The 25254-nt window shown below is 36.7% G+C and overlaps 1 protein-coding gene across 2 annotated transcripts in view; it reads left to right on the top strand.

The window, feature by feature from the left end:
• Positions 1–246: 246 nt before the first annotated feature.
• LOC121429616 (multidrug resistance-associated protein 5-like) overlaps positions 247–25254 on the top strand; it is a 38315-nt gene continuing 13307 nt past the window's right edge. Inside the window, exons 1-14 of one of the 2 annotated variants that reach the window (XM_041626738.1) lie at positions 247–589; positions 2188–2330; positions 7358–7580; positions 11594–11752; positions 12576–12726; positions 13312–13545; positions 14594–14770; positions 15339–15486; positions 16297–16445; positions 17425–17532; positions 22105–22309; positions 22685–22839; positions 23872–24141; positions 24715–24918. In XM_041626738.1, coding sequence (XP_041482672.1) covers positions 2201–2330; positions 7358–7580; positions 11594–11752; positions 12576–12726; positions 13312–13545; positions 14594–14770; positions 15339–15486; positions 16297–16445; positions 17425–17532; positions 22105–22309; positions 22685–22839; positions 23872–24141; positions 24715–24918 — 2313 coding nt within the window. In that variant the 5' untranslated portion in view covers positions 247–589; positions 2188–2200. Of the gene's footprint in view, positions 590–2187; positions 2331–7357; positions 7581–11593; positions 11753–12575; positions 12727–13311; positions 13546–14593; positions 14771–15338; positions 15487–16296; positions 16446–17424; positions 17533–22104; positions 22310–22684; positions 22840–23871; positions 24142–24714; positions 24919–25254 lie in introns of those variants that run through there. The other variant, XM_041626737.1, reaches the window with a different exon arrangement.

Raw genomic sequence — 25254 nt, 5'->3', positions numbered from 1 at the left:
ATCAGTCAGTCAATTTTGTGAATGAAGTCTAACTCCCTTGATTCCGTCGCATTCTTTACCTGACTTCCAATTTGGAAATCTCCGGGGACACACAGGAAAAAAAACAATCACAATCGACCTATTTACCAGGAACCAAGGAACGGTTTTTAAGTTGGGACCAGCAATGCAAAAAAAAATCTTAATTAGTTGGTAATATTTTTTAAAAATTTGTTTACTGAAAAAGTGGAGCGGGAGTGAAGGGGGGGGGGGCGTACAAACCCCGGCTTACCGGCTCCGCCGCCACTATCGTGCCAGTGATGATTATAATAAAGATCTAGGGAGATTGTGGTAAAAATCTAGATTTCTACTTGATTTTAACTGCAGAACGTACTTCATTTACTGTTTAGTGCAAACTTGTGCGAAGTACTGCCTATGACTATTCAACTGAATGATTATTCAATTTTCGAAGGCGACAATAACGAATAGCGATCGCCGGTGTCATCTTTTGTCCATCCATTTTCTGAATTGCACGGAAGGCGACATATACTGCTTATGGCACGTGTTGGTTTGCAACAGAGGAATACAGTCGTGTTATTTTATATAGATAAAGGTAAGAAAACACAATATTTAACAATTCACGTCGCTGTCTGCGAAATAAAACATACAGGGGGGGGGGGGCGTGGTGATGTTTGTGCATCTCGTTTTATTTCGAGTATTACTCTATATAGAACATAATGACATTAATGACATAGTTATTAGCCCTAGATTTCACTTCTACGATGATAAGTGGTATATTCTATCTATCCTTACTATTGAAACATTCTCAGATACATTTGATAATTTAAAAAAATGCTTTATTTAGAAGCCTATCATGCCTGTATGGCAACCAAAATATAGTAAACATACATGTAAACAGTAGGCCTATATCAAACTAGATATGAAAAAAGGAACATCGTAGACGTATAGAGATAAAATATAAAAGCGCAATAATATATCGAACTGGATGTTAAACGCACAATCATTAATGTTGTTCAATTTGATTTAAAACAATCATAAAGATGATCATGATAATCACGATAATTACATTATGAAATAAGCCTAACCCGTATGAAATTTCAGTAAAAAACATGAAACGTACCGTAAGTAAAACTAAAATAACACTCCATTGCACGGTCCTGATAACGATTTTTTTCACTGGGGGTGCTCTAATTAAATCTAAAAAGCAAAGCCAAAAAGGGGGGGGGGTCACTAAAAAAGGTAGGTCAATTTGGTCCCGAATATGAAAAGCCCAAAAAAGGTTTTTCACTAAAAAAATAAGGCCAAATCGGTCCCGAAAAGTTTGATCATCTAATTAGCTTTTCAACAGAACTGACTTTTTACCAATTTGCAAGGTTCTATAGGCCAATATAATATTAAACCATTGTAAAAAAACTGAACACTAACTGTATCAGTGATCATTAATATATGACGACCAAGACGAAGAAAAAAATATCAGAAAAAACAACGAATCAGAAGGGTTATTTTTTCGGGGGTGGGGGTCTGGAGGTGGCAGTGTATGTATATCCTTGGTTATAGGATAACCATCATCATGAACATTGTGTGATTTGAAATTCGGTGTTGACTTATTGGTGTTGGTGTTAGGTCAATTTTTACACGACTATAACGCCAAACATTAAAATGAAGATGGTCCTTAAAAGTCGTGAGTTTTTGAGATGTCAATAATGTGAACTGGATCAGTTTTACAAACTCAGAATAGATTTTAGAGCGAGGAAGCAGTCCAAATTTCAACACCATTACCACCAATTCCAACACCGAGCTTGAAATCACCCAATGGGCCTTATTGGCTATGCAGACGAGATTGCAACACGATAGCTATATTTTATCCATATGTCATGTATGTAGGCTCGTTGTGTTCGTCCATGTATAGATCATTCGATCGTGTGTTATCATTATCAAGTTAATTTCAGGGTGTACAGCTTTGTAACGACAAAGTCAGAGTCAATAAACGTCGTCCAGCTAGAAGCCAGAAGTTCGGGTCAAATTTATAACCTACTTATTTAACACTTCTATCCCCTTATCCTATTCAATCCGAACAATTATGGGTAAAGAAATGATAGGCCTACCATCAATGTAAATACGCTTTTCATTTGAAATGTCACACATCATAAACTTTGAAAGATGTCGTCAATTCATTGTGGTCTATTATAGATTGAAGAGGTCAATGATGCCGGATCGTGCGAGTCATCATAAAGGAGACAAAAGTGTGTCATGTGATACGATGACGTCAGATACAGATGAAGACGGAGGAATTTCAAATGGAGTGATGACGTCAGAGCCAGGTGACTCGACAGGTGAAAAGCTTCATTGATTTTGATGGTCTAATTTATTACGTAACATTCTCAGAGTTCTTCAGAGATTGACTTGAACTTCATTTTTACAAATAGACATAACGACCAAATTAAGTACGTTATATACCAAGAATAGCGTACCAGCGGTCGATTTGGGTTGGTTTCTTTGGTTTCACTTGGTTTACACATTTGCTCTGGCTACAATCGCTCCAAAACAGAGACCATTGAAAGACCACTGAAAGACTTAAAACTGAGGAGGTCTTAAACAGCGGTCTTCAAGATCACTGAAATTTGTCATCTCTGCGGAATGGCTCAGAAAGACTCTTGAAAGAACTATGAAGGACTGGTGGATGTTTCTTGTCTTACTAGTCTAGTCCTATAGAGATCTTTCAGTGGTATTTCAGAGGAACTTTTTCCATGGACTTTGCCTGGTCTTTCAATGATCTTTGAATGATCTTTCTGGTCTCTCATGAGTCTTACAGTTTTCTCCGCGAAAATCTTGAGAGACTGTCGAAAGATCATTGAAAAATTATTAAGAACTTTGAAAATTTATCGAAAGCCCGCTGAAAGACCGCTGAAAGACCAATTTCCTGTAAGATCGTTGTAAGACTGTTTTGAACCATTACGGTTTTGGAGCCCATGAAGACCTCAAAGACCATTGTAGGTTCATTGAGAGACTTGAAAAATCAACCAGTATATCATTGTCTTTCAAAGGTCTTTCAGCGGTCTTGTTCTCTGTGGAATTGGGGTTTCACAGTTGACATGAACAGTGTGGATTTGCAGCGGATCAATTTGTCGCCCGAGCAAATATCATGGAATCGTAGCTGGAGCACAAAGGAAGCATTTTCAAACGTATTATAAAGTGGAAATCAACATTAAGGCAATTCAAATTCAGAGGGGTCATATTCAAAAATAATCATTTGTAAACGTGAACTTATAGCAATGTTTAACAAATTAAACAAAAGTCAAATTCATGATTTAATTGTGATATTACGGTTTCTTGATGAATATTTTCCTTTTTTGGTCTTTTTTCTCGGCCGTGAGCCCGTGAAACTTTTGGGGTACATAAGTTCTTTCAGTTTCATGCCCTCGTTTGAAATAAACTTTCTTCAGTATCTTCTTCACTTATATAATAAACATAAGTAAAGCCTACTAAGAAAATGAAATGGTATCCAAAAGGGTATTTGCTGAGAGGTGTATATTAAAAAAAAGTGTCATGTTTAAAAGATAAACATTCATTCATTCCGGGATTTTTGTTTCTCTTTCCATCCAAGTGTTTTTACCAGTTTCAGAAAGGAATGGTTTTATCCAATAACAATAAAAACAAGAAACTTAGGAGAAAGGGGAATAGTAATCATGCGTATTTGCGATAATCATCACTACCATTATTTATTTCCATGCACAAAAATTGATCACACAGCATCAAATATATTGACAGTATTTAACGGTGAAATAACAAACAATCCTTGCATGGGAGGGGACAGTCATAAGCACAAGAGCTTGAAAAGGGACACCCATGGTCATGGTCGTATTCTACTCCCTCCTTATCATTATGATCATATTTGATTTATCGTGATTATCATAATGTGCTGCCATAAATTATGACAATGTAAGTCATTCCCCACCGGAAATATAATTGGAGCCCCGGCATCGACACCTATTTACATGGCTTCATTTTTTGACGAATCTATGTCAAACAGAATTTTTAATAATGATGACTGATAATTATGAAGTTCTTGTACAACGCATCCATGTTACCCTTGAACGTGTCAGTATGCGTTTTCAAATGGATATTTTTACCCTGGCTTTAGACCCTCTTCAAAAACATGTTTAGCCCGTCAAACCTTTAATAGCACTAAGCATACGTGCAAATATACAAACAAGTTCATCCATCATATTCACAATAGTCGGGAGTATGTTTCCAAAAGCATGAATCCTTTCTTTCTTGACAACTTTTTCATATAACTCTTCACCCGTACCGAAGCAATGACAGTTTACCTCGTAATCCCTCGTATTGACTTTTACGGATGAGAAACTGCTGACAGTAGAAACTTTGAAAGTAATGTTCAACCATTGAGTTTACTCGTCGTCCGTAAAATATTTTTGTTTGTAGACGTATCTCTTGATTATTTGACTTTTAAAGCCAGACAGCAATCTAATGCGTCTGCTAATAACAATTTGTTGATGATATTATTGTGGTGAGGTGATCGATAATGTTCTTCTCTTTTTTCCCCTTTATTCTTCCCTCCCCCCTTTCTGTGTTAAAGGTAAAGGGAGGTAAACGTACATTCAAATTCAATCTCGTCCATGGTATGGGATGGCCACGCTCCAGGGGAGGGGGCAAATGGTTGGATATCCCGTGAAGCAACTATCTAAAGTGGAAATGGAAAAATTGAAGAAGCGTGGGGTAGGGGGTAGGGGGGAGTAGAAATTAACTATCATAGAGAGAGGTCTGACTTGTAAAACCTCAATCATATACCCCCGACTATTCATTTGATTTCAAAACTGTGACGTCACTTTTAGATTGTCAAAGTCGCGATCAGGAATGATGCTACTGGCGGCAGCCCTATGGTTTTAAAAGTAGTAGCAAAAAAAGAAAAAGAACGACAGGGAAGAGAAAAAGAATTCAACTATAAAAAAGAAGTCTAATTTGTAATAACTCTATCGCCATAAACAAATATCCATAGTTGTTAATGTTACGCTTGAGTTTATGCTGATAAGTTATCTGCCTTTTCAAACGCCTACTCTTAATATATCAATTTTCAAAGTAAATAAACAGTATTATATAGGCCTACATTCATTGTTTATTTTAAAGATGCAATAAATGAAATACTATTTAGTTGATTTTTAAACTATGACGTCATCTTTTTGGCCTTCCCCCATCCTATTGAAATACACTGGCGCAATCCCTGGGGAGCGTTTCATCAATATTTTCATCTAACAAGTTGTCAGATCTGACATCTTTCCATGATTTTGATTGGCTGAAAGGCACTGTTCCTGTAATAACTGTAGGATAAAATGGGACTTGTCGGATAAAACGTCCGACAAGTCCTTTCATGAAACGTCCCCGGGTCTTAATATTTCTTTGCAACCTAAGATGATAAATCAAGATTGCCCTAGTATTCAATAAGGGCATGTTCCCTTAGTAATTCTACCTTACAAAGTTTGTTTTTCATATTTTCTTCTATTTTACACAAAGTTTTTGTGGTCCTACATTTGATATTTCGAGTAAACCCACAACTAACATGGGCCAAAATCAATTTTCGGCGAGATTCCTTAAATATACGTTCAAAATAGCCTCGATTGATTCTTCCGCTAACTATTCTATACACAGAGTTCGTTCGTTTATAACGAACTCGTGAAAGGAACAAATCATGAAAATTCATTAAATACAAGATATGATATTTCGAATAAACAATATAAACTAACATTAGAAAATGGGTCAAATTTGTGACGCGCAATTGACATTCGGTTAAACTGTCTAGTATAGTTCATTTTTTGCTGTGCCTGAGCTAACCATTCCATCAAACATTAATCCTCATCTGAATGTATAATGCACCTCTAGCCTTGAGTTGATGAGTTCATGGTCATTTCAGTTCACTGGATTTGAATACGGAACAAGGCTTCAATGATTACTCAGCCTTTTGTTAGAATTCAAATGAACACATTGCTATAGATATATTCATTATTATATCTCAGTCATTTGGTTATGAAGGGAATGAAATCTATTTCGAACGCACCCCCCCCCCCCTCCCCGGTGATTATCTGTACCGCGTGCATGTTTCCCACGGGAGGAAGGTATATCTTACATTCATCAATATTTTAACCAACCTCTTAATAAGTTTTAGTTAACATGAATTATGAAAGAAAATTCTCCCTTCGTTTTGTATGTAATTTTCTTTTAATTCTTATAACCAACCAACCTCTTTTTTCTATGAGTGTGGAGGCCCAGTGTGTGTGGGTACACATGTATGTGTGTGTGTGTGGGGGGTGTCCAGAAAATCATTTAAAGGGGTGTCTTTGAGCATTGTGTCTCAAAATCTTTAATCAGGGGTTGTTACCGATCTTCCCAGAAGAGTCCTGAATCTTAGAGGGTTTTTGTTTATTGGTGCCTTTTTCATTCAAATACCTGCATACAAAAAGATTTTGCAGCATGGCTTTCCCAATGATACAGAAGCCGATGATGGGGAGGGGGGGTGGTAACTTTTATGGATTCCCTCTCAGACGCTGGTAATCTCGTAATAGTTAGTAATACTAATAGGGGGTCAACAACCGAACGCATTTCTACACACTTAAAATGTTGGGCAACATACTGTCCACTGTGTTGGGGGTAATGTATAATGATTAAAAATATATATTCTGGGCAATTATTATCCAATTGAGCAAATTTATACCCAATTATCAGCTTTTTATTACCCAAGTATTAGTTTTTATTACCCAACTTGGACATATTTTAACCAATAGCTGTTTGGACATGATATTGCCCAGGGTTGGTTAAAAGTGCGGCATATTATGATTCATTTCTCCATTCTTCTTTATTTCCTCCTTCTTATCTTTCTCTTCTCCTTCTTATTCTTTTTCATCCCCCTCGTATTCCTCCATCTCCTCCTCCCCTTTCTCCTTATTTTCTTCTTCTTCGTCGTCGTCCTCTCTTCATCTTCTTCCTCTTCTTTTTTTCTTCTTCTTTTTTCTTCTTCTTCTCCTCCTTCTTCTTCCTCTTCTTTTCCTTCTTCTCCTTTTTCTCCCCCTTCTTCTTCTTCGATCTTCTTCTTCTTCTTTGATCTTCTTCTACTTCTCCGATCTTCCTCTTCTCCTCCTCCTTTTTCTCTTCTTTTGCTTCAGCTTGCATCCGTACATGGTCTGCGTTGAAACCACCCACTTTTTAATATCACGTCCAAGGTTATTGTGTACGAGCGTGTCGTCCGTAATAGCATTTATTTGCCCCCTCCAGCCCCGCATCCTCAACTGGTGTAACAGGGCAGAATGAAGAATTTTCCTTTAACGCCACATTTATCCTTATCTTCCCTTAGATGAAGGCATTGTAATATCAGTCCTAAACTTACCACCGATGAGCGAGACAACGCCGCCGAAAATGACGACAGCGACGATGATGATGACGACAGATGGCGGGGCAAACAATCAAGAAGAGGACTTCGAAAATAATAAAAACATTCATCCAGATATTAAAGGAAGAAATGGATTCAAATACACAGAGAGTATCAAGGTACTCATTCCCGTCAGATTGAAGCCTAAGTAAGCATTTTCTCTTTTCTCTGGACGAATATTCCAGTTATTTTTTTATTTTTATTTTAACCTGTTGACTGCCGAGTTCTGTAAAACGCGTAGGCTTTGAAGAGGGAACGTTCAGTTGTGGTAGGTGAAGGGTTAAAGCGGACACGAACTGGCACCTTTAATAACACCCCCTCCAGTCCTGATAAACTTCTCGTTACTGACCATGCTTTTAACCCATAATGCAGCATTCTGAACATCAATTGTATTATAACCCCAACTTGAATGATAACCACTCTAGGTCAGTATACCCAATGCATTCATATCATAATATGTCTTTCCACTTTCTTCTCCTTCTCTTCTTCTTCTATTTCTTATTCCTCTTCTTCTCCTTCTTCTTGTTCGATCTTCTTCCTCTCCTTTTTTCTTCTACTCCTTTCCACCTAAAACAATTCCAGTTTCATATAAAATTATAGGCTAGTTTATTCTCTGTATATATCTCAAAAGGGATAATTTAAAGACTATCTGTTTATAACACGCAGTCAACGAGAGATGAAATACAGTGTTGGAAAGTTCGCCCCCCCCCCTTATACATTGTTATATCATCTGTGATGACTTTTTATACGCATGAGGAGAATTCGCTATAGATGTAAATTTGGCGTCGGTGACATATAACAATATTTTGCCATTATTATTCGTCATCCATAAAATATTCATCACCACAATAATTGATTAACTTCATATCTTTGATGATCTGCAGTGGGGTGATTTATTATTTCCCCCTCCTCTGTGACATGGCGACGTGTAACAAAATTATTTGATTATACCAAGACGCTTTTGTACACCCGGATGTGCTGTACCTCAGGGCCACGCAGCAATTTCAATAATTATTATTTGAAAATAAAGCTTAGAAATATTGCTTAAGCGAATGTTCACAATTATACGTGATATTCAGTCTTAGTAAAATTCAGTTTATGGGAAGAGATCTTTTAATCAAACCTTTAATCATTATTATTTGAAAATAAAGTTTAGAAATATTGCTTAAGCGAATGTTCGCAATTATGTGTGATATTCAGTCTTAGTGAAATTCATTTTATGGGAAGAGATCTTTTTATCAAACCCCATTATTTGAAAGTAAAGCTTAGAAATATTGCTTAAGCGAATGTTCACAATTATATGTGATATTCAGTCTTAGTGAAATTCATTTTAGAGGAAGAGATCTGTTTTTTTTATCAAACTCGATCATAGAATTGTAAAGAGAGAGAAAAACATCAAAATACTCTTTCATTTACATGATAACTCCCTTTTTCAAGTGTGGTTCAAAAAGTGGGTGAAGTCAGCCCTGTCGCAGGCGTTTCTCATGCTTGGAAAGATGCAAACCCCTGGGGGTTCCATAAAGTATCATGTCTATTCATCCTTACAGTGATTTATTTGAAGTTACGTATTGCAAGAAGATTTATTGTGAGGTAGAGGCGATGTCCAATGCAACGTGTGGTGTTTTGCCAGAGTTCTTTTATGCCTTAACTTTTGACCTGGAACGCTCAAATCTTTTGTTTGAAAATTGTATGAAGATCGAAGCCATAGAAATCAAGGCTTGTATATGTGTGTCAATTCTCTCGAAGATTATGACGATCGAGGGCCTGCATAATGTGGATCCGGGTCTAACCACAGCTTACTCTCCTCCAACAGCACACTTTTATTTGTATTTATTTATTTCGTTTTATTTATACAGGGTAGCCCCATCAGTAGTCTTGTACTGTTTTCCAGGGGGCCATATAAACAAATATTTACAATATAACAGACAAGTAAATAACATAAGGGAAAAAATAAACAGAACATGCAAAATAATCATATTGCTGATGTGGTTTACCGTACACCATGTGGAGTGTTATAGAAACAGTGGATAGAAGAAGAGAGAGACTCGACGTTTCGGACAGGTTGACTGTGACAGTCAACCTGTCCGAAACGTCGAGTCTCTCTACTACTCATCATCTCTACTCGCCGACTCAAGCCAGCATCTCCTCATCAGCTCTACTACTCAAGCTGTTCTCACTCAACATTCCTTCTGGTTTACAGTCCTTTTCAGGACTATTTTCAAGAAAGAATACTCTACTCTCAAATCTCCACTTTCTCGCCTATCCACTTCTCTTCTTCTATCCACTGTTTCTATAACACCCCACATGGTGTACCGTAAACCACATCAGCAATTGTACTTGTCACCATGCACAGGATGCAAACCTTCAAACAACATCAAAATAATCAAAAGGGAATACATGGAAAAAAATATGGTACATGAGTACAATGTAGGGAAGTAACGTTAATTCATCTTGATTTCAATCAGTATTACAATAGAGGAAAAACAACCCCCTCCCTCTACATTTCAATTATTTAAATTCAGGTAAATCAATGTGATTGCTACTCAATGTGAATCCTACATACGAAAATTCATTTTGCAGTAGTTTCTGCATTTTATTCATAAATCAATGATAAATTAACATGTACACATAATTCCAAACATATAAATGAATACAATTTAAATGTGACAATTGAAGAGATACATTGTAGATAATACTGAAAAGACTGATAATTAAATCATACCTCAGCGTGTGCTATAGTGAGTTCGGTAAAATACAGAGGTCAGCTAATATAAGCACAGAGGTGCTTGATGCAATATTAGCAGCCATTTACTTGTGGAAAGAAAATATGCAAATCATCAATTATTTTTAAAGAAATTAACAGAGAAACTCATAATTACTTCATGTGTGACAATCTTAAACGTGTATTGCATGTAATTAAGATAACACATACCTATCAGTAAAACCTATATCTGTGCTTCACATATTGATGTCTGCATGTTGCAGAGAGTAAAGGGCTATTTCCTGGAAGAGCATCACTTGAAGTACTGGGAACAAAAAGCATTCTTACTACTAGCACTTCTCACTGACAGGGGTAGGCATTCCAAAGTAAAGCACCATCGATTGATAGTGCACGTTTACCACACTCTGTCTTCACGCTCACTCTTCATTTTTTTTAACATCCGTAAAGTAAAGAAGCAAACACTGAAAAAAGTACACCCATGACACGTTTTTATTACGGATTTCATTCAAATAAATTCAAGATAAATACAACAAAATTGACAAATCTTCATTTTACATCGACAAGAAAATACAAAAATATTTACCAAAAAACTGAAGCAAATAAGGATGGAATGAAATACCTTAAAATATCATATATTTTTGTATATACAGAAAATGAGCTTAGCCCCGACCTTCTATGTAACCTAATAAAAACATGAAATTAATATTGAATGATTTGCAGAAAGAAATATAATCATTGTCCCCCAATCTATTTTATATTAAGCTATCACATGTAAAAAAAAACGCGTACATTGACATATACACCCATATACACGCACAGAGCCAAAAAACGCCTACACACATATACATTAACAAACATAACTATATACAAATATGTTTAGGAACATTTAATTTTTACATAGGGTACATAAAAAATCTGCAAATCAGATTGACACAAGAGAAGGGGATTTTGAAAAGAACTAGTACAAAACCAAATGTCAACAATCACACCAACAATTATACAATCGCAGCACACTAGACACATTCTACCTGTTCACATATAAATCTTTATTCACCTTCATTTCATCCCATTTCTGTATTATGTAAACTAATATTGCCTGACTTTGATGCCAGGCGCCTTTCTTCTTCCATACAACCCGTGATAAATGTCTGTATCTTAATGAAAGAGGGTACCTGGTCTTCAGCTCTAGAATTGAAAAGGGCATATTTTATAAACAGAATAACATAATGAACACATTTATGTCTATTAGAATTTCCAGGTATAATCATAAGAATATATCCATCCAGTTCACAGTTCTTGATTTAACTGTAAAAAAATGATCAATACAAAATTGCAACACAGGTTTAACTTTCATACAATCCACGGATATATATGAAAGTATGATTCAGTTTCTGTACAACAAACCAGTAATCTTATCTCTCTATCCTTTTATCTCTCAGAAAGGAAGTGTACTCACCGATGGATCACTCCGGGCTTCTATCGTACGTATGGATATCATGGATGTCTTCTCTCTTCTTCAAAGCTTATAAAAAGACTCTGGAATACTCCGACCTTGGACAGATCTCCAAGTATGACAGGGGCGACTATAATGCTGACAGGTAAATTTCAATTTAAAAATATATCATTTACTTTTTCGTTTTGATTCATTGTTTTAATTTTTTATATATATTTTTATTCATTCATTTATTTATTTATCTATTAATTTTGTTATTATTATTTATTTATGTATTTTATTTCTTCATTCATTTTTATTCAATTTTGTTTTATTTTATTTTACTTATCAATTTTAATTCATTTAATTTATCACCCTTTTTTCGGGGGGGGGGGGATTCATGGCCCCAAAGTTCCCGTGTTTAGAATATACTTTCCCTAGGTAACCGTGACATAGTTCTAATGCCTGAAGTGTTTAATTGCTGCGATTATTTGACAGTTTCGAAGATGCGAAATGTGTGGGTAAGTTTATATCACACCGGTCATGTTAATAGTAGTACTCAACCAAAACGACGTTTAATATATAATTTCTATGAATTGATTGTGCAGGTCCTACGTATTGGATAAATCACTCGATACATCTGAAACTAACTCTTCACTAATTAACGAAGATATAAGAGACCCATGGTAGAAGCGAAATGAATAACTGATCAATGTTTAACTAATCGTATATAATCATAATCTTTCATCGTAAACCATATTATGCATCAAATCAGAGGTCGCGAAAGCGGGGAAGGGGGGGGGGGGCTGAGGGGCTTCAGCCCCCCACACTTTTTTTCCAAAACCGTGTACAAAAAAAACGAAAACATTACCATATGACAGTAATTTTTTGCATGGTCACCCTACCACACACACACACACTTTGAAAACCGTTCAGCGGCCCCTGCAAATAACTTACTTGAAAAATTGATTTGTTTTGAATTTCCACAGACTTGAAAGACTTTGGAAGGAAGAGGTTGATTTGAAGGGGAGTGAAGAGAAAGCTTCCATCAAGAGAGTAGCCCTTCGATTCGTTAGAACAAGACAGATCGTATCAGCTGCCGTGCTAGTCGTCGCTCTTATGGCATCTTTTATCACTTCTGTGAGCAGTCAATCTACTTAAAGCCCATTTAATAATAATAAAAATAATGATAATAATAGCCAATTTTATAAAGCGCTTTTCCCAGAATGGCTCAAAGCCCGTTAGAGCATATTATTACCCCAGTTATTGGATTCATTTAAGTCCCGCACGAAAAGTGCACAATGTCCACTCCTTGGGGAACATTCCTTGCATTCCTCGCAGCCTCATTATGGCGCTGACAAAATCAAACATACAATATCTTTCGCTTCCTAACAGGTACCCATTTAGAACCTGGGTCGAGAGTGGCAAATTGTGGATTAACTTGTGGTAAACCATAACAAATATGACTACAAATCGTCAATGAATTGTGGAAGTTATAGAAGCTCTTATACTAGTTTATATCCTAAAGGTGCTCGGCAATCATTACTTTGTATTCTAAAGATTACTTACATTGTGCGTATGTCGGGCTGCATAGAATATCAATTACTGGTCAAAGCTATGATCATGATTAGACATTATGTGGAGTCCTTGGGGTGAGTACATTTTTGAATCACTTTCCCTTCATTCCTCATATACTCATTTTAAAAATGTCTTCTCCTTTTATAGGTAATCCTTGTACAAAGATTACTTGAGTACACTGAAGAAGAGGAGGTCGATCTCGGGCACGGTATCGTCCTCGTTGTCTCCATCTTTATTCTCCAAATCATCAGGATCACGGGTGATGTCTTTTCAAGAGCGTTCAACTGTAGGACAGCCACACGACTTCGAAGTGGGATGCTGACTATGGCGTTTCGCAAGCTGGCACATCTAAGGAGTCTACAGCAACACAGTGTTGGAGAGGTAAAACTTGGGGATTGTTTGATCAGTCGGTCAATAAATCATACAAGCAATCAATCAATCTAGCAATCAATCAATCAATCAATCAATCAATCTAGCAAGCAATCAATCAATCAATCTAGCAAGCAATCAATCAGTCAATCTAGCAAGCAATCAATCAATCAATCTAGCAATCAATCAATCAATCAGTTCATCAAACAATAAATCAAGAAATATTTAATCATGCTAGCAAGCGATCAATCAACCAACCAACCAATCAAGCAAACAATCAATCTAGCAATCAATCTATCAATCAATAAATCAACAAATAAAATTAATCAAGCAAGCAATCAGTCAATCTCCCAATCAATCAACCAATCAACATTCAATCCAGCACTCAATCAAATAAACAATGAATCAAGCAATCAATGAAACATTTAAACAATCAGTCAGTTACTCAATTTACCATAAAACCAATCATTCAATTAATCAAACAATCAGACAACAAATTGACCAATCAAACAATCAATTAGTCAATGTAAAATCAATCATTCATTTATTCAATCAATCCGTCAGTCAATAAATCGCTATTAGCTGCTAATAAGTAAATAATTACTTGATTAATCATCAATAAGTTAGTATGCCAATCAGTTAATCAATCAAATAAGCTGTGTGTAAACAAGATAATCGATCAATTCATTGATCAACCATTCGTTCATTCATTCATTCAATCAATAAATCCGTCGATCAATTAGTCGGTAACCAACACAATACCTATTCAATCATTCAGTCTGTCACCAAGTCAATCAATCAATGAAGCAAGCAAGCAATCTCATCTCTTCATTTTATTAGATCTTATTTATTATTAATGATCAACATGGCGTCGTCATCACCTTGTTAACTATGTTGGATTGATAGAAAACTTGTGCTTGAATTAATTCTAGTGAATATATTCGCAATAAATTCATGAAATATGAGACCATAATTTTCTAATCATTTCAAATAATTTCAACGGATATCGATGACTAACACCGTAGGATTATAAAGCCCATTGCTTCTTTATTATTACCAGATTGTGAACGTCTGTGCCAACGATAGTCAACGTCTCTTTAACGTCTGTGTGGTGGGGAACTTCCTAATCTCATCGCCGACTTTACTTCTCGCAACCCTCATCGCAACCCAGTTCATCGTCGGAACGGGGGCGTTGATCGGGACACTGATAACATTCATCTTCTTCGTGCCTTTGCAGGTAAAAAAAAACGCTTCTGATCCCTGGGGTCAAGATGAGGGGCAGCCCGGGGGGGGGGGCTTTGGCTTAGGGCACTGGACTTCCACAAATGTTTACACCCCCAAACGCAAAAAGAGAAATTGAAACGAAGGGGGAAAAAGGATTAGTTTTTTTATCATGTCAAAATCTGTTTGAAAATTAAATGTTCATTGTAAAAGAACAAGTCATTTCTTTGCTCGTTCGCTTCGCTCATTTGCATAAAAAATAGAAATGTTGCCCGATTCGCCATACTGTGATCCCTCAAATTTATGACTACTTGTAAGCAATCTTGGATTCTGCATCATAATTATTCCAACTTCCCCCACCCACGTAGTATGGATTGCTGGCGCACAGCACACGGTAAATCAAATTTATTTAAAATACTTTACAATGTTGCAACAGTTACATTATTCGATGCACTTTGTAAACTTATTTTGTTCATTTTTTGGAAGGCAACCTAAAATAAACAATATACATTTCTTGTCTCCTGTTATTCAGAGCATCAACTGCTACTGTCATGTGTGTCTGTAATATTTTTTCCGATTAATAGGCGGTCGCAGGCAAGATCATCTCGAAGATCAGGATTAAGTGTATCGAGATCATCGATGTTCGCGTCCAGAAGATGAACGAGCTGGTGACCTATATTAAACTCATCAAAATGTATGCTTGGGAAATACCTTTTGCCAAGACAATAAGAGGTACGCCATTCTAATCTACAATCAAGCTTTTCCAATGTTCATTGAACATCATGGCCCCATGTCATAATAAGCAGTAACTATTGTAACTTTTTCATTATGACAACTACCATGGTAACACGGCTGAGCAGACGATCAAAATCAAGATTTCGATGGTAGTTGGCATATTGGTAAATTAATTATTGTAAGTCTTGATGAAACGGATTTTTTAATTGTGTATTCGCTTGGTCTGAGAGCAGTTGGGCTATATCTCAGTCTAATTCATTTACCATTGGGTGTTATTTGCCATTAAGTATACATTACACACTCCTTTGAAGTTTCAGATTCTGTCGTATATTATGCGCTATATAAGCATTTATTATTATTAATATTTTTCGTCTGACAAACTATGAGATATTGTGACAACTTTCTTGATATTGCTTGTCCGAGAAGCTATGTTATTATGATAAATATCGGAGGACTCGAATACTACGGTGAACGTGAACAATTATTTTACAAAGTGTTTTTTAAACTCCTTCAAAAAGACATAATTTAACTGACTGCACAGGATGACCCTCAAAACCAACTGCACACCGATGGCATCTTACGGGAAATATAATGCAACAATGTTTAATCCGTCTTTTAAGACATAAAAGTCGGTCTTGTCTAACATTGGTTTCAAAAGCAAGTAACCGATTTACAAATGATTTCCGACAATAACATGATATTGTGTGTTGTTGTTTTTAACCATAGTAAGCATTGTAGTAATAGTTTCATCGATATCAAACGATCATTATCTATCATCTCTTTATCATTTCACCTCCTTTTTCTTAGATTTACGCCGCCGAGAAAAGTCGCATTTAGAAAAAGCGGGAATGTTACAAAGCTTCAGTCTGTCGAATGTTCCCATCATTCCAAGTCTCGCTTCTGTCTTGTCAATCATTATCCACATCTCTATGGGAAACTCACTCACAGCAGCTGAGGTAAGGCGTATATAACCCCATTGGCCGCGAACCGGGTGGGGTTTACAATTTTGTCTGGAGCCTATGGGGGTGTCTCGCCCCCCCCCCCCCCACCTCCCATCCGCTTGAAGGACCAAACATCTCATAAAATCGCCCCTCTTGGTATTGTTCTCTGTAAAAGAATAATATATTAATCATTCTTATATATCCAGGGAGCCGACTTCCGGTCCTATGAAGCTTGAGGAAGATATGGCAGGAATGGTTCGAAACCCAGTTATAATAAGTTCTATGTAAAAGAGATGCATTGATGCATGCGATTGGCGATGATTCTAAAAAGTAAGAAATATTGGGTGATAAACAAAAAAAGTTAAAGCCGTGGAGTTTAGATTACTTATAGAGCATCTGCACTAGATACCTAGCTGGAAACATTGTAAAATAGTGTTTAGGAAACTGCTCCCAGGAAAATAAAGTCTAAAACATCCCTACTACTCTGAAGATGTTATTTATACATCGGTTAATATAATATAGTAGCGTATACACGGCATGGTTGAGTCACGTGGTTCGAGAGAGATCCTTTAGCAATACAAATGAGTCTCGTGTTAGGAGTCTAAAATCTTGAAAACCACTTGTGTTCTGTCTCTGTTTTTTCTTCTTGATAAATTGGTATCATGGGCAGTTATTCCGTCATTTGTAAAATCATCTCTCTGGCGTTGATATCAAATGCTAAACATGTCTCGTCCTCATTCTCTCACTTCTATGCTCTTTCCCCAGCCATGAACCCAAATAGGGGACACGACGTTTGCTCCGGCGACAATTGCTCCGGGGTTTATTTCGTCTAAGATGGGGTTAGGGGTAGGGTTGCAATATGACATTATGGAAGGTCTGGGTTTGGTCTAGGGCTGAAGATGGTCATTCCGGTAGGGTTGTGGAATAAGAGCGGAGCAATTGTCGGAGCAAATTTCATGGAACCAAAATATGCTACCTTTTTGTATCCCTACAGGCTTTTACACTGGTATCACTTCTGAATGTTTGTCGAGCAGTAATTGGTCCCACTCCTTTCGCTGTCCGTATGCTGGCTGAATCTACAGTAGCACTAGATAGACTCAAGGTATGTAGATCCATGCCCCATGGTGATAATGGCAATTTTTTTTGCGATTGCAACGGAGACGGATTCTACAACACAGTAAATCTATTGAAACTACCTGTCAAATCACAATGAATAACTGAGAAGTCTTTGTCGAAAATGGATGAACCGGGACAACAGATCGTCCTAAGATTCAGAACTGACGAAAACTTGCAAATATATCGTATGTTGTTTTGATCGTTTTGATCCTGGTATATAGTGGGCTATTACGTTACCGAGGAATAATCTTTTAAAATGTTGTCAAGTTAACAACAATGAAAATAAATGTATTAAAAACGAAAGCTTTAGGCCGCGATGTAAATGGGTGATTTGATTGAATTCTACCGTTATCACTGGATTCCATTGCGGACAGTTAGCCCTCCCCTTTCCCTAAAAAGTTGTTCCACTGCTGAGTTAACACAAAATATTTTTTTTAAAGCAAGGAAAAAGAAAGGAAATGAAAGGGAGGGGGCAAAGTGTTGACTTTTCTTCTTCTTTTTTGGACATTATATAAATGAAAAAATATAAAACTAACAAATCTATTTCATTTTAAAAAGAGAAAAATCTTTGCTGGCTCACTCGTGACCCATAGATAGATAGATAAATGGTTTTATTAAAAAAAACAATTCATGGTAGCCCAAAGGCTAAATTTACATTGTTTTACATTGTAAAGATCTTGTTACATATACATGTAAGATAAGATATATACAAAGACCATTTTGAACAACATGAAAATTTCAAAGTAAACTATCAATATGCAAAAATCATAAAGATACAGACATACATAAGCCTCCAAACCAATTAAGTTAGAATAATAAAAGATAACTCATAAATATATAATGCAAATTAAAATCAGAATTAGAATTGAGGACAGGTCTGGAAATGGGCAACACCAGAGCAACGGACGCGACTCCGAGACATACCCCTACACCTCCGAAGCGCTACAGCCCAGAAATGCTCGGTCCCAAACAGCCACTTCTTAGCTGGACAGGCGCAAAAAAACCACCAGTCGCACACACGACGAGAAAGGCGCCGAGAGAAATGTATCCACCGGGAGCAATGGGCATGGCACAAGCTTGTCACACCCATCACTCCCAGGGAAACACACTCCTCCCAGCCACCCAACCCGATCGGATATGCGACCATAAGTCTAATGCGCCCGTCCAACCACGCAACAGCCGTCCGGAACCACACACCCCAAACTGCAGCACTCCGAAACCATAGGGGCCAGTCCCGATGTCGCGTCCGCCGCTCCGGTACCGCCCACACGACACCTATCCCTGCAAAGTCATGGCATAATGTCAATTGACATACATGTATGAATGAGATGTGAACTATACATACACACTGGTATTCCCTGACAGTGTAAGTTGTTATTGCACAATATAAATCAAACTGCTGCCCTAAAGAATTTGCATGGGCAGTGTACATTTCACACTCCATTCCAAAGTGAAGGAATTCTTGGTCATATGAACAAAGGAATCACTTAAAACTGGACAGATTAAGAGTTTTTGGAATGATATTCATTCAGGATATTAATAAAATATGGAATTGCACTCTTCTGAAACCTATCAGTTTTACAATGTAATTGTGAGTATTTTTTTACATGTCTTAGGTTAAAATCAATATTCCTAGCAACAGGTAACCAAGATGAGTACCTAGGATGTTTCTCTAAATTCAAAGCAAAGTCTAAACATAACTTAACCCTCCTTTGTTCCAAAGTTGATAAATTGCACATTTCTAGTGATTCCTCATAAGCAATGTACCTGGAACCAAGTATGATTTTAATTGCACGTTTTTGTATTTTTTCTATGTTTTCAGTTTGATTTTTAGTAAGATTGGAGTGGAACAGAGGAGCACAATATTCCACAATGGGTCTAATGTATCCAGTATACACAGTAATAAGATCATACATGGGTAAATTGAACCGTTTAAGTTTACGCAACATGAACAGTCGTCTATTGCATTTTTTTATCATTTCATTAACTTGAGAGTCCCATTTTAGGTTTTGTTGAAATAAAACACCCAAAATTTTAACAATACTGGTCTCATTCATTGGTATTTGGTCGATATTGAAATTTTGGTGTATCGGCTGTTTCATGAATGAAATAGTCATAAAAACACATTTACTAGGATTGAGTTTCATGTTATTAGCCAAAGACCAAGCAAGCAAAGAGTCAATCTCTCTTTGCATCTGAGAAGGTTTGTTTTGATTTCTAGCTTCTACAATTGTTAAATCATCCACATACTTATAGAAAGGTAGGGGACAATTGTTACAAGCATCATTTACCATAATCAAGAACAACACAGGGCCGAGCTTTGTCCCTTGCGGAACGCCCGCATTACAGTCCTTGACATCAGAAATGTGACCATTATATTTTACAGACTGTTGTCTGCAGTACAAGAAATCAATGAATAATGAGATTACACATGGTCGTACGTTCAAGCATATTAATTTGTGAATAAGAATATTATGATCAATTCGATCAAAAGCCTTAGAAAAATCTGTCAACACCATAGTTGAGATGTTTTTTTGTTTGTCAGCATTTGTATAGAGATTATGAAGCATAGAAATAAGATAATGACAAGTAGAGAGACCTGGACGGTTACCAAATTGATTGTTATCAATCTGATCGCATATATCCTCCAACAACCACTTAACAATGAACGATTCAGCAGTCTTAGCAAAGTAAGATGTTAAGGCTATTGGTCTTAGATCAGACACCACAGGAGGAAAAGATTTTGGAATTGGTACAATTTCAGAAAGTTTCCATATCTGTGGAAAGATACCTTGTTTAAAGGCAGTATTTATAATATGACATAGTGGAAAACATAATTCATAGGAAAACTCTCTAATAATTCTGATAGGTAGATCACCAGAAACAGTTGACTTCTGCAAATTTAATTTGCGTAATTTATTGTAAATATCCAATGGTTGTACTGTTGGACATTCAGAGGGTGATGGCAAATAAGCTGGCAAATTTGACCTGTCAAGTTTTGGAAGGTCAGATGCAATCGATAAAAACCTGTCATTGATAATATTTGCTACACACTTAAAATTTTGAAGTTCCTCATATGAGAGATTTGGTATATCAATATGTGTTTGAGATTGAGAACCATGAGTCATGAGTTTGATATGACGGTACCAATCAGCTGGATTATTAAGTTTAAGTTTCTGTATTCTTTTATTATAAAATTTATCCTTTGCCAAGTCTATGGCTCTCTGTACCTTGTTCCTATAATGTTTCCACAATGTTACATTATTATTTGAAAAAGCTTCTTGCCTATTTTCTATTAATGATTTAATTTTGCCATTAATCCATGGTTTGTCATTTTCATGAAATTTAATAACCTTAGTGGGAAATGTCAAATCTATGTGGTATTTTAAGACTTGCAAAAACATGTTACACATTACAGATACATCCATGGTATTGTACAATTCATCCCAAGAATAATGGGTTAACCAAGTTCCAAATTCCCGAATTCCACTATCAGTTAAAGGACGTACAATTTTTGTCTTTTTGCTCTTTTGATTATGAGATAAATGTCCATAATAATGAAGTAAAGGACACCAAAGGATACAGTTGTGATCGCTCATTCCCAAAGGTGACAAAATCCTCACTGGATTATAGGCAGAGCCAATATTAGTAATGATTTTATCCAGAATGTTTTGACCCCTGGTGGGTTTATCAACAACCTGCATGTAATTATTCAATAAAAGTACTTGACTGATATCTAAATCATTAAAATCACCAGTTATTATAAATCCAGCAGAAGAATATTTTGTCGATAAAGAGTCAATAGTAGACAAAATGTGGTCAATGTAAAGTTCAGATTTTGGATGCTTAGGAGGAAAATATACAGTACACAAGATAATGCATGATATTGACCGAGGTAATCGAGGTGGTCTTAAACGTATCCAAATAATCTCAATGTCATCGCGTACTTGAACAGAGAGACGCTTCGGATTGTAGATATCTCTTATAAAAGCTGCTACACCTCCTCCTTTCTTGTTGATACGTTGTTTGGAAAAGGAACTAAACCCAGGTAAGGAAAAATAATCAATTGAAGTGTTTTCATCTAACCAGGTTTCAGTTATGGAAAAAATATCAATGTTATATTTATGAACAGCAATGGCTATTTCATCAAATTTATTCTTGAGTGAGCGAACATTGGTTAAAAATACATTTGGTAAGTTATACTCAACTTTTTGCAATGAGTTATTATCACGTTTTAAGAATCTCAAGTTGCTCAGACAGACATTAGTTCTTCTATGGTTACGAGAAGATACACGCGGTCGTATTAATACCGATATTGACTTGGAAGTTGAGCATTGCTGAGAACGCGAAGGGCTTTGAGGTCTTCTTCTTCCATGCCCTTTACTTCCACGATGTGTTTTTCGCTTACGTGAGATTCCCAACTTATGGAATATCTATGTTTGATTTTCTTCAATATCCTTGAAAATAGTGAAAACGAAGTCATGTCCATGGTCAACGCTGTCATATTTTCTTAATAATTATGCCACTGGTCATCATCTCAAACTTTACTTGGTTGCAGTCAATTATGACCATGGAAAAGGCCAAACCGAATGAGACGCTTGAGGATACGAGTACAAACATGGCTGAAATCAGAGGAGGAGAGTTTGGATGGGATTCTTTTTCATGTAAACAAGATGGCACGCAGGAGGATACACTGGTGGAAACAACTTCCGAAGATAAGAATCAAAATGGAATCATCAACGTGGGCTTTAGCTCTGAACCAGGTAGGCCTATTCGTCTTGATCTGTTGTTGGTTAAATGTTAACATGCCATGTATAGTGAGTCAAAGTATTATTGACATTTATCTGTTAAATTGTTTGTCAATGTAATAATTTATCTATCAAAATATCTGTTCATTCATTCGTTCATTCCAATCACATGAATTACAAGAACGTAACATCCCACCGCTGCCACCGTAATTACAAAACAGAAATAAAACTAATCTTCGGGAGGAAAATGTAGATAAAAATTAATGTTTGAATGTTTATACGCCAGCTTGTATTATTTAACTTCTAATATTTTTTTTTCGAATCCCTCCCCTTCTCCCTCCCTCTCTTTCTCTTATCCTTCGCTTCTCTGGATTGCTTGCGTTCTGCTAGAAATAATAAAGAATGGTCTACACACTGCTGCTGATTCAAATGGGATTCAGCGAAAGACATCTGACGTCAAACAGCGCGATTGCAATGACATCACCAATAAATCCTCAAGTAAAATTGTACCTGTCCTTTTCGACGTGAACTTTGACCTTAAAAAGGTAATTGACATCTCACCCCACTTATATACATAGGTGTGATTTCACCTGTCTTTGAAAGCTGCATTTTTGTACTGTTGGATCGAAACACGATTACGTAAATTTGTAACTTTGTATTTCTCTATCTTTGATATAATTGCCCAAGATGTTTTACATGGGCGATACACGGATCACCACACCATTTCCTAAACATTGAGTTTATTTGATAAAAAGGCTCGCTTTGCCACATCGAGAATCACTTTTTTTATTTGTGAAGTATGTTTTATCATTTTAGCTGCCAAATCTATGAAGAACTTGTATGTTTTTATATAGCATATGCGATTCCACGGTCAGTAGCATTACACTTTTACGTGTCTTTTCTGATACTTGGTGCTGTCAAAGGGGTTAGTCTTTCCCAGTCTCTCTGTAAAGTTTATACTGTCACTTTATATTGGCAACCGAGGCTTTAAAAATACATACAGAAAGATTGTATGCTATGCAGGGTGGACCCCATGACTCTCCCAAAATCGGCCAGTCGCATTACACAAAGAAGACCAATTTCAATACCTGCAAAACGTTACTTACACATAGAAGTCTCAAATAAGACATTTGAATAAGGGAGGCAACTTAAAGTTTCTTTTGTTGATAGAAGAACTAGAGCCAGTCGCATTAGACTTTGTCCGGCATCTAAAATTTTACATTTTTTCTAACTCTTTCCGCACCCTATATTTGATGATTTTTCTTAAATATTATGTAAATGACCATTAAATTATCCAACTGAAAATTTTACAAAACATGCAATAGTTTTCTCTTATATTGAATTAAGTTCAATATATATATATGCGTCGGCTATACATTTTTGGGGATGATTAGGATTGTCGTATAAGGATATGAGTAAGATTTTTGTGTGTCTTATTTTGACACCCTTTGTATTAAAAAAAAATCCATTTGAGTTTTAATAGAAGATTTTGATCCAAACTTGAAATAGGGACACTTATACTTTCACTGAACTAGACTTTATACGACGGAATCAATAATTTATTGTTACCCTTTCAGGGAAAGTTGGTCGGTATATGCGGACCCGTCGGTAGCGGCAAGTCCTCCTTGATCAACGCCATCTTAGGTCAGATGGAGAAGGTCAAGGGCTCTTGCAAGGTCAGGGGGACATTTGCCTACGCTGCCCAGGAGGCTTGGATCTTCAATGCAACGGTCCAGGAGAACATTCTCTTTGGCTCTCCGATGGACCAGGAACGGTACGCCATGGTCCTAGAGGTCTGCAGCCTCAAACAGGATCTGGCGATCTTGACCAATGGAGACCAAACAGAGGTAATCCCGCAACTTCTTTCCTTATCAACTATTACTTTGGCTATTACTCTTTGAACTTTTGTGTAATACCTGCCGACCCAGGGAGCGTTTAAAGAAAAGAGATGTCCAATGTTTTTTTGTGCGTGTGCGTGTGTGTGTAAACCTGTGTGTGGGCGCGTGGCGGGCACAAGTGTGTTTATTTGTGTGAATATATGTGTGCCCGTAATCTAGCTCCATTTATCAGTCATTTTGTCAAAAGTAAGCAATCACAAGATGAAGATTTTTTTATCTCGAATGTCGAATAATGTGTTTTAAAAGATTCTAGGGAGACTATTAAAGAGTAAATACTAAAAATAAGAAATTATGGTGTTATCACAATCTTTAGAAATGGTCGGGTTTGAGTGTGTGTGTGTGTGATTGAACGTTGCGAATGTGTGCCGTGGCGGCTTAAGGGCGGGGTGTGTATGTAGCTGTGTGGTGGTGTATTTGGGTGTTGGTGACGGTGTGTGTGTGGGTGCGTGGGGATGAGTGAGGATCATTTATTCCACTTTACGAAAAATTTGTCTCCATGTTGGATATCGATTTCGTTTGTAGATAGGTGAGCGTGGGATCAATTTGAGTGGCGGTCAGAAGCAGAGGGTCAGTCTGGCTCGGGCTGTGTATGCTGATCATGATGTTTATCTTCTTGATGATCCGCTGAGTGCCGTAGATGCCCATGTCGGAGAACACATCTTCAAGAAATGCATAAAGGGCGCCTTGAGCAACAAGACTATTCTTTTCGTCACGCACCAGCTCCAGGTATGAAAAATATAAAGTTTGATTTTATTCCATTTATTCATTGTATGTAAGATTATTGTCCCATTACAATTTATTATTTATTCAGTATCTAATCCATAAAATATTTGGTAAAGGGCTTGTTTACAATCAGTGTATACCGAGCTGTCTCTCATTTGACTAAAAAAGTGGCTTTACCTTCCCTCAATTTTAGCGTGTGAGTTGCAAAAAATATTTATTTATAGTTTCAAATCGTGGGTCAGTCACGCATTTCTATAATTTTTGAGGTTAAATCTCTAATACAATCTTGACTGTTCGGCCCATAGCGCCTTTTCTTGTGGTTACATGCTTGACACTTTG

This window comes from Lytechinus variegatus, chromosome 16 (assembly GCF_018143015.1).
Source record: "Lytechinus variegatus isolate NC3 chromosome 16, Lvar_3.0, whole genome shotgun sequence".
NCBI lineage: Eukaryota > Metazoa > Echinodermata > Echinoidea > Temnopleuroida > Toxopneustidae > Lytechinus > Lytechinus variegatus.
This window is presented reverse-complemented; position numbering and strand designations above follow the sequence as displayed.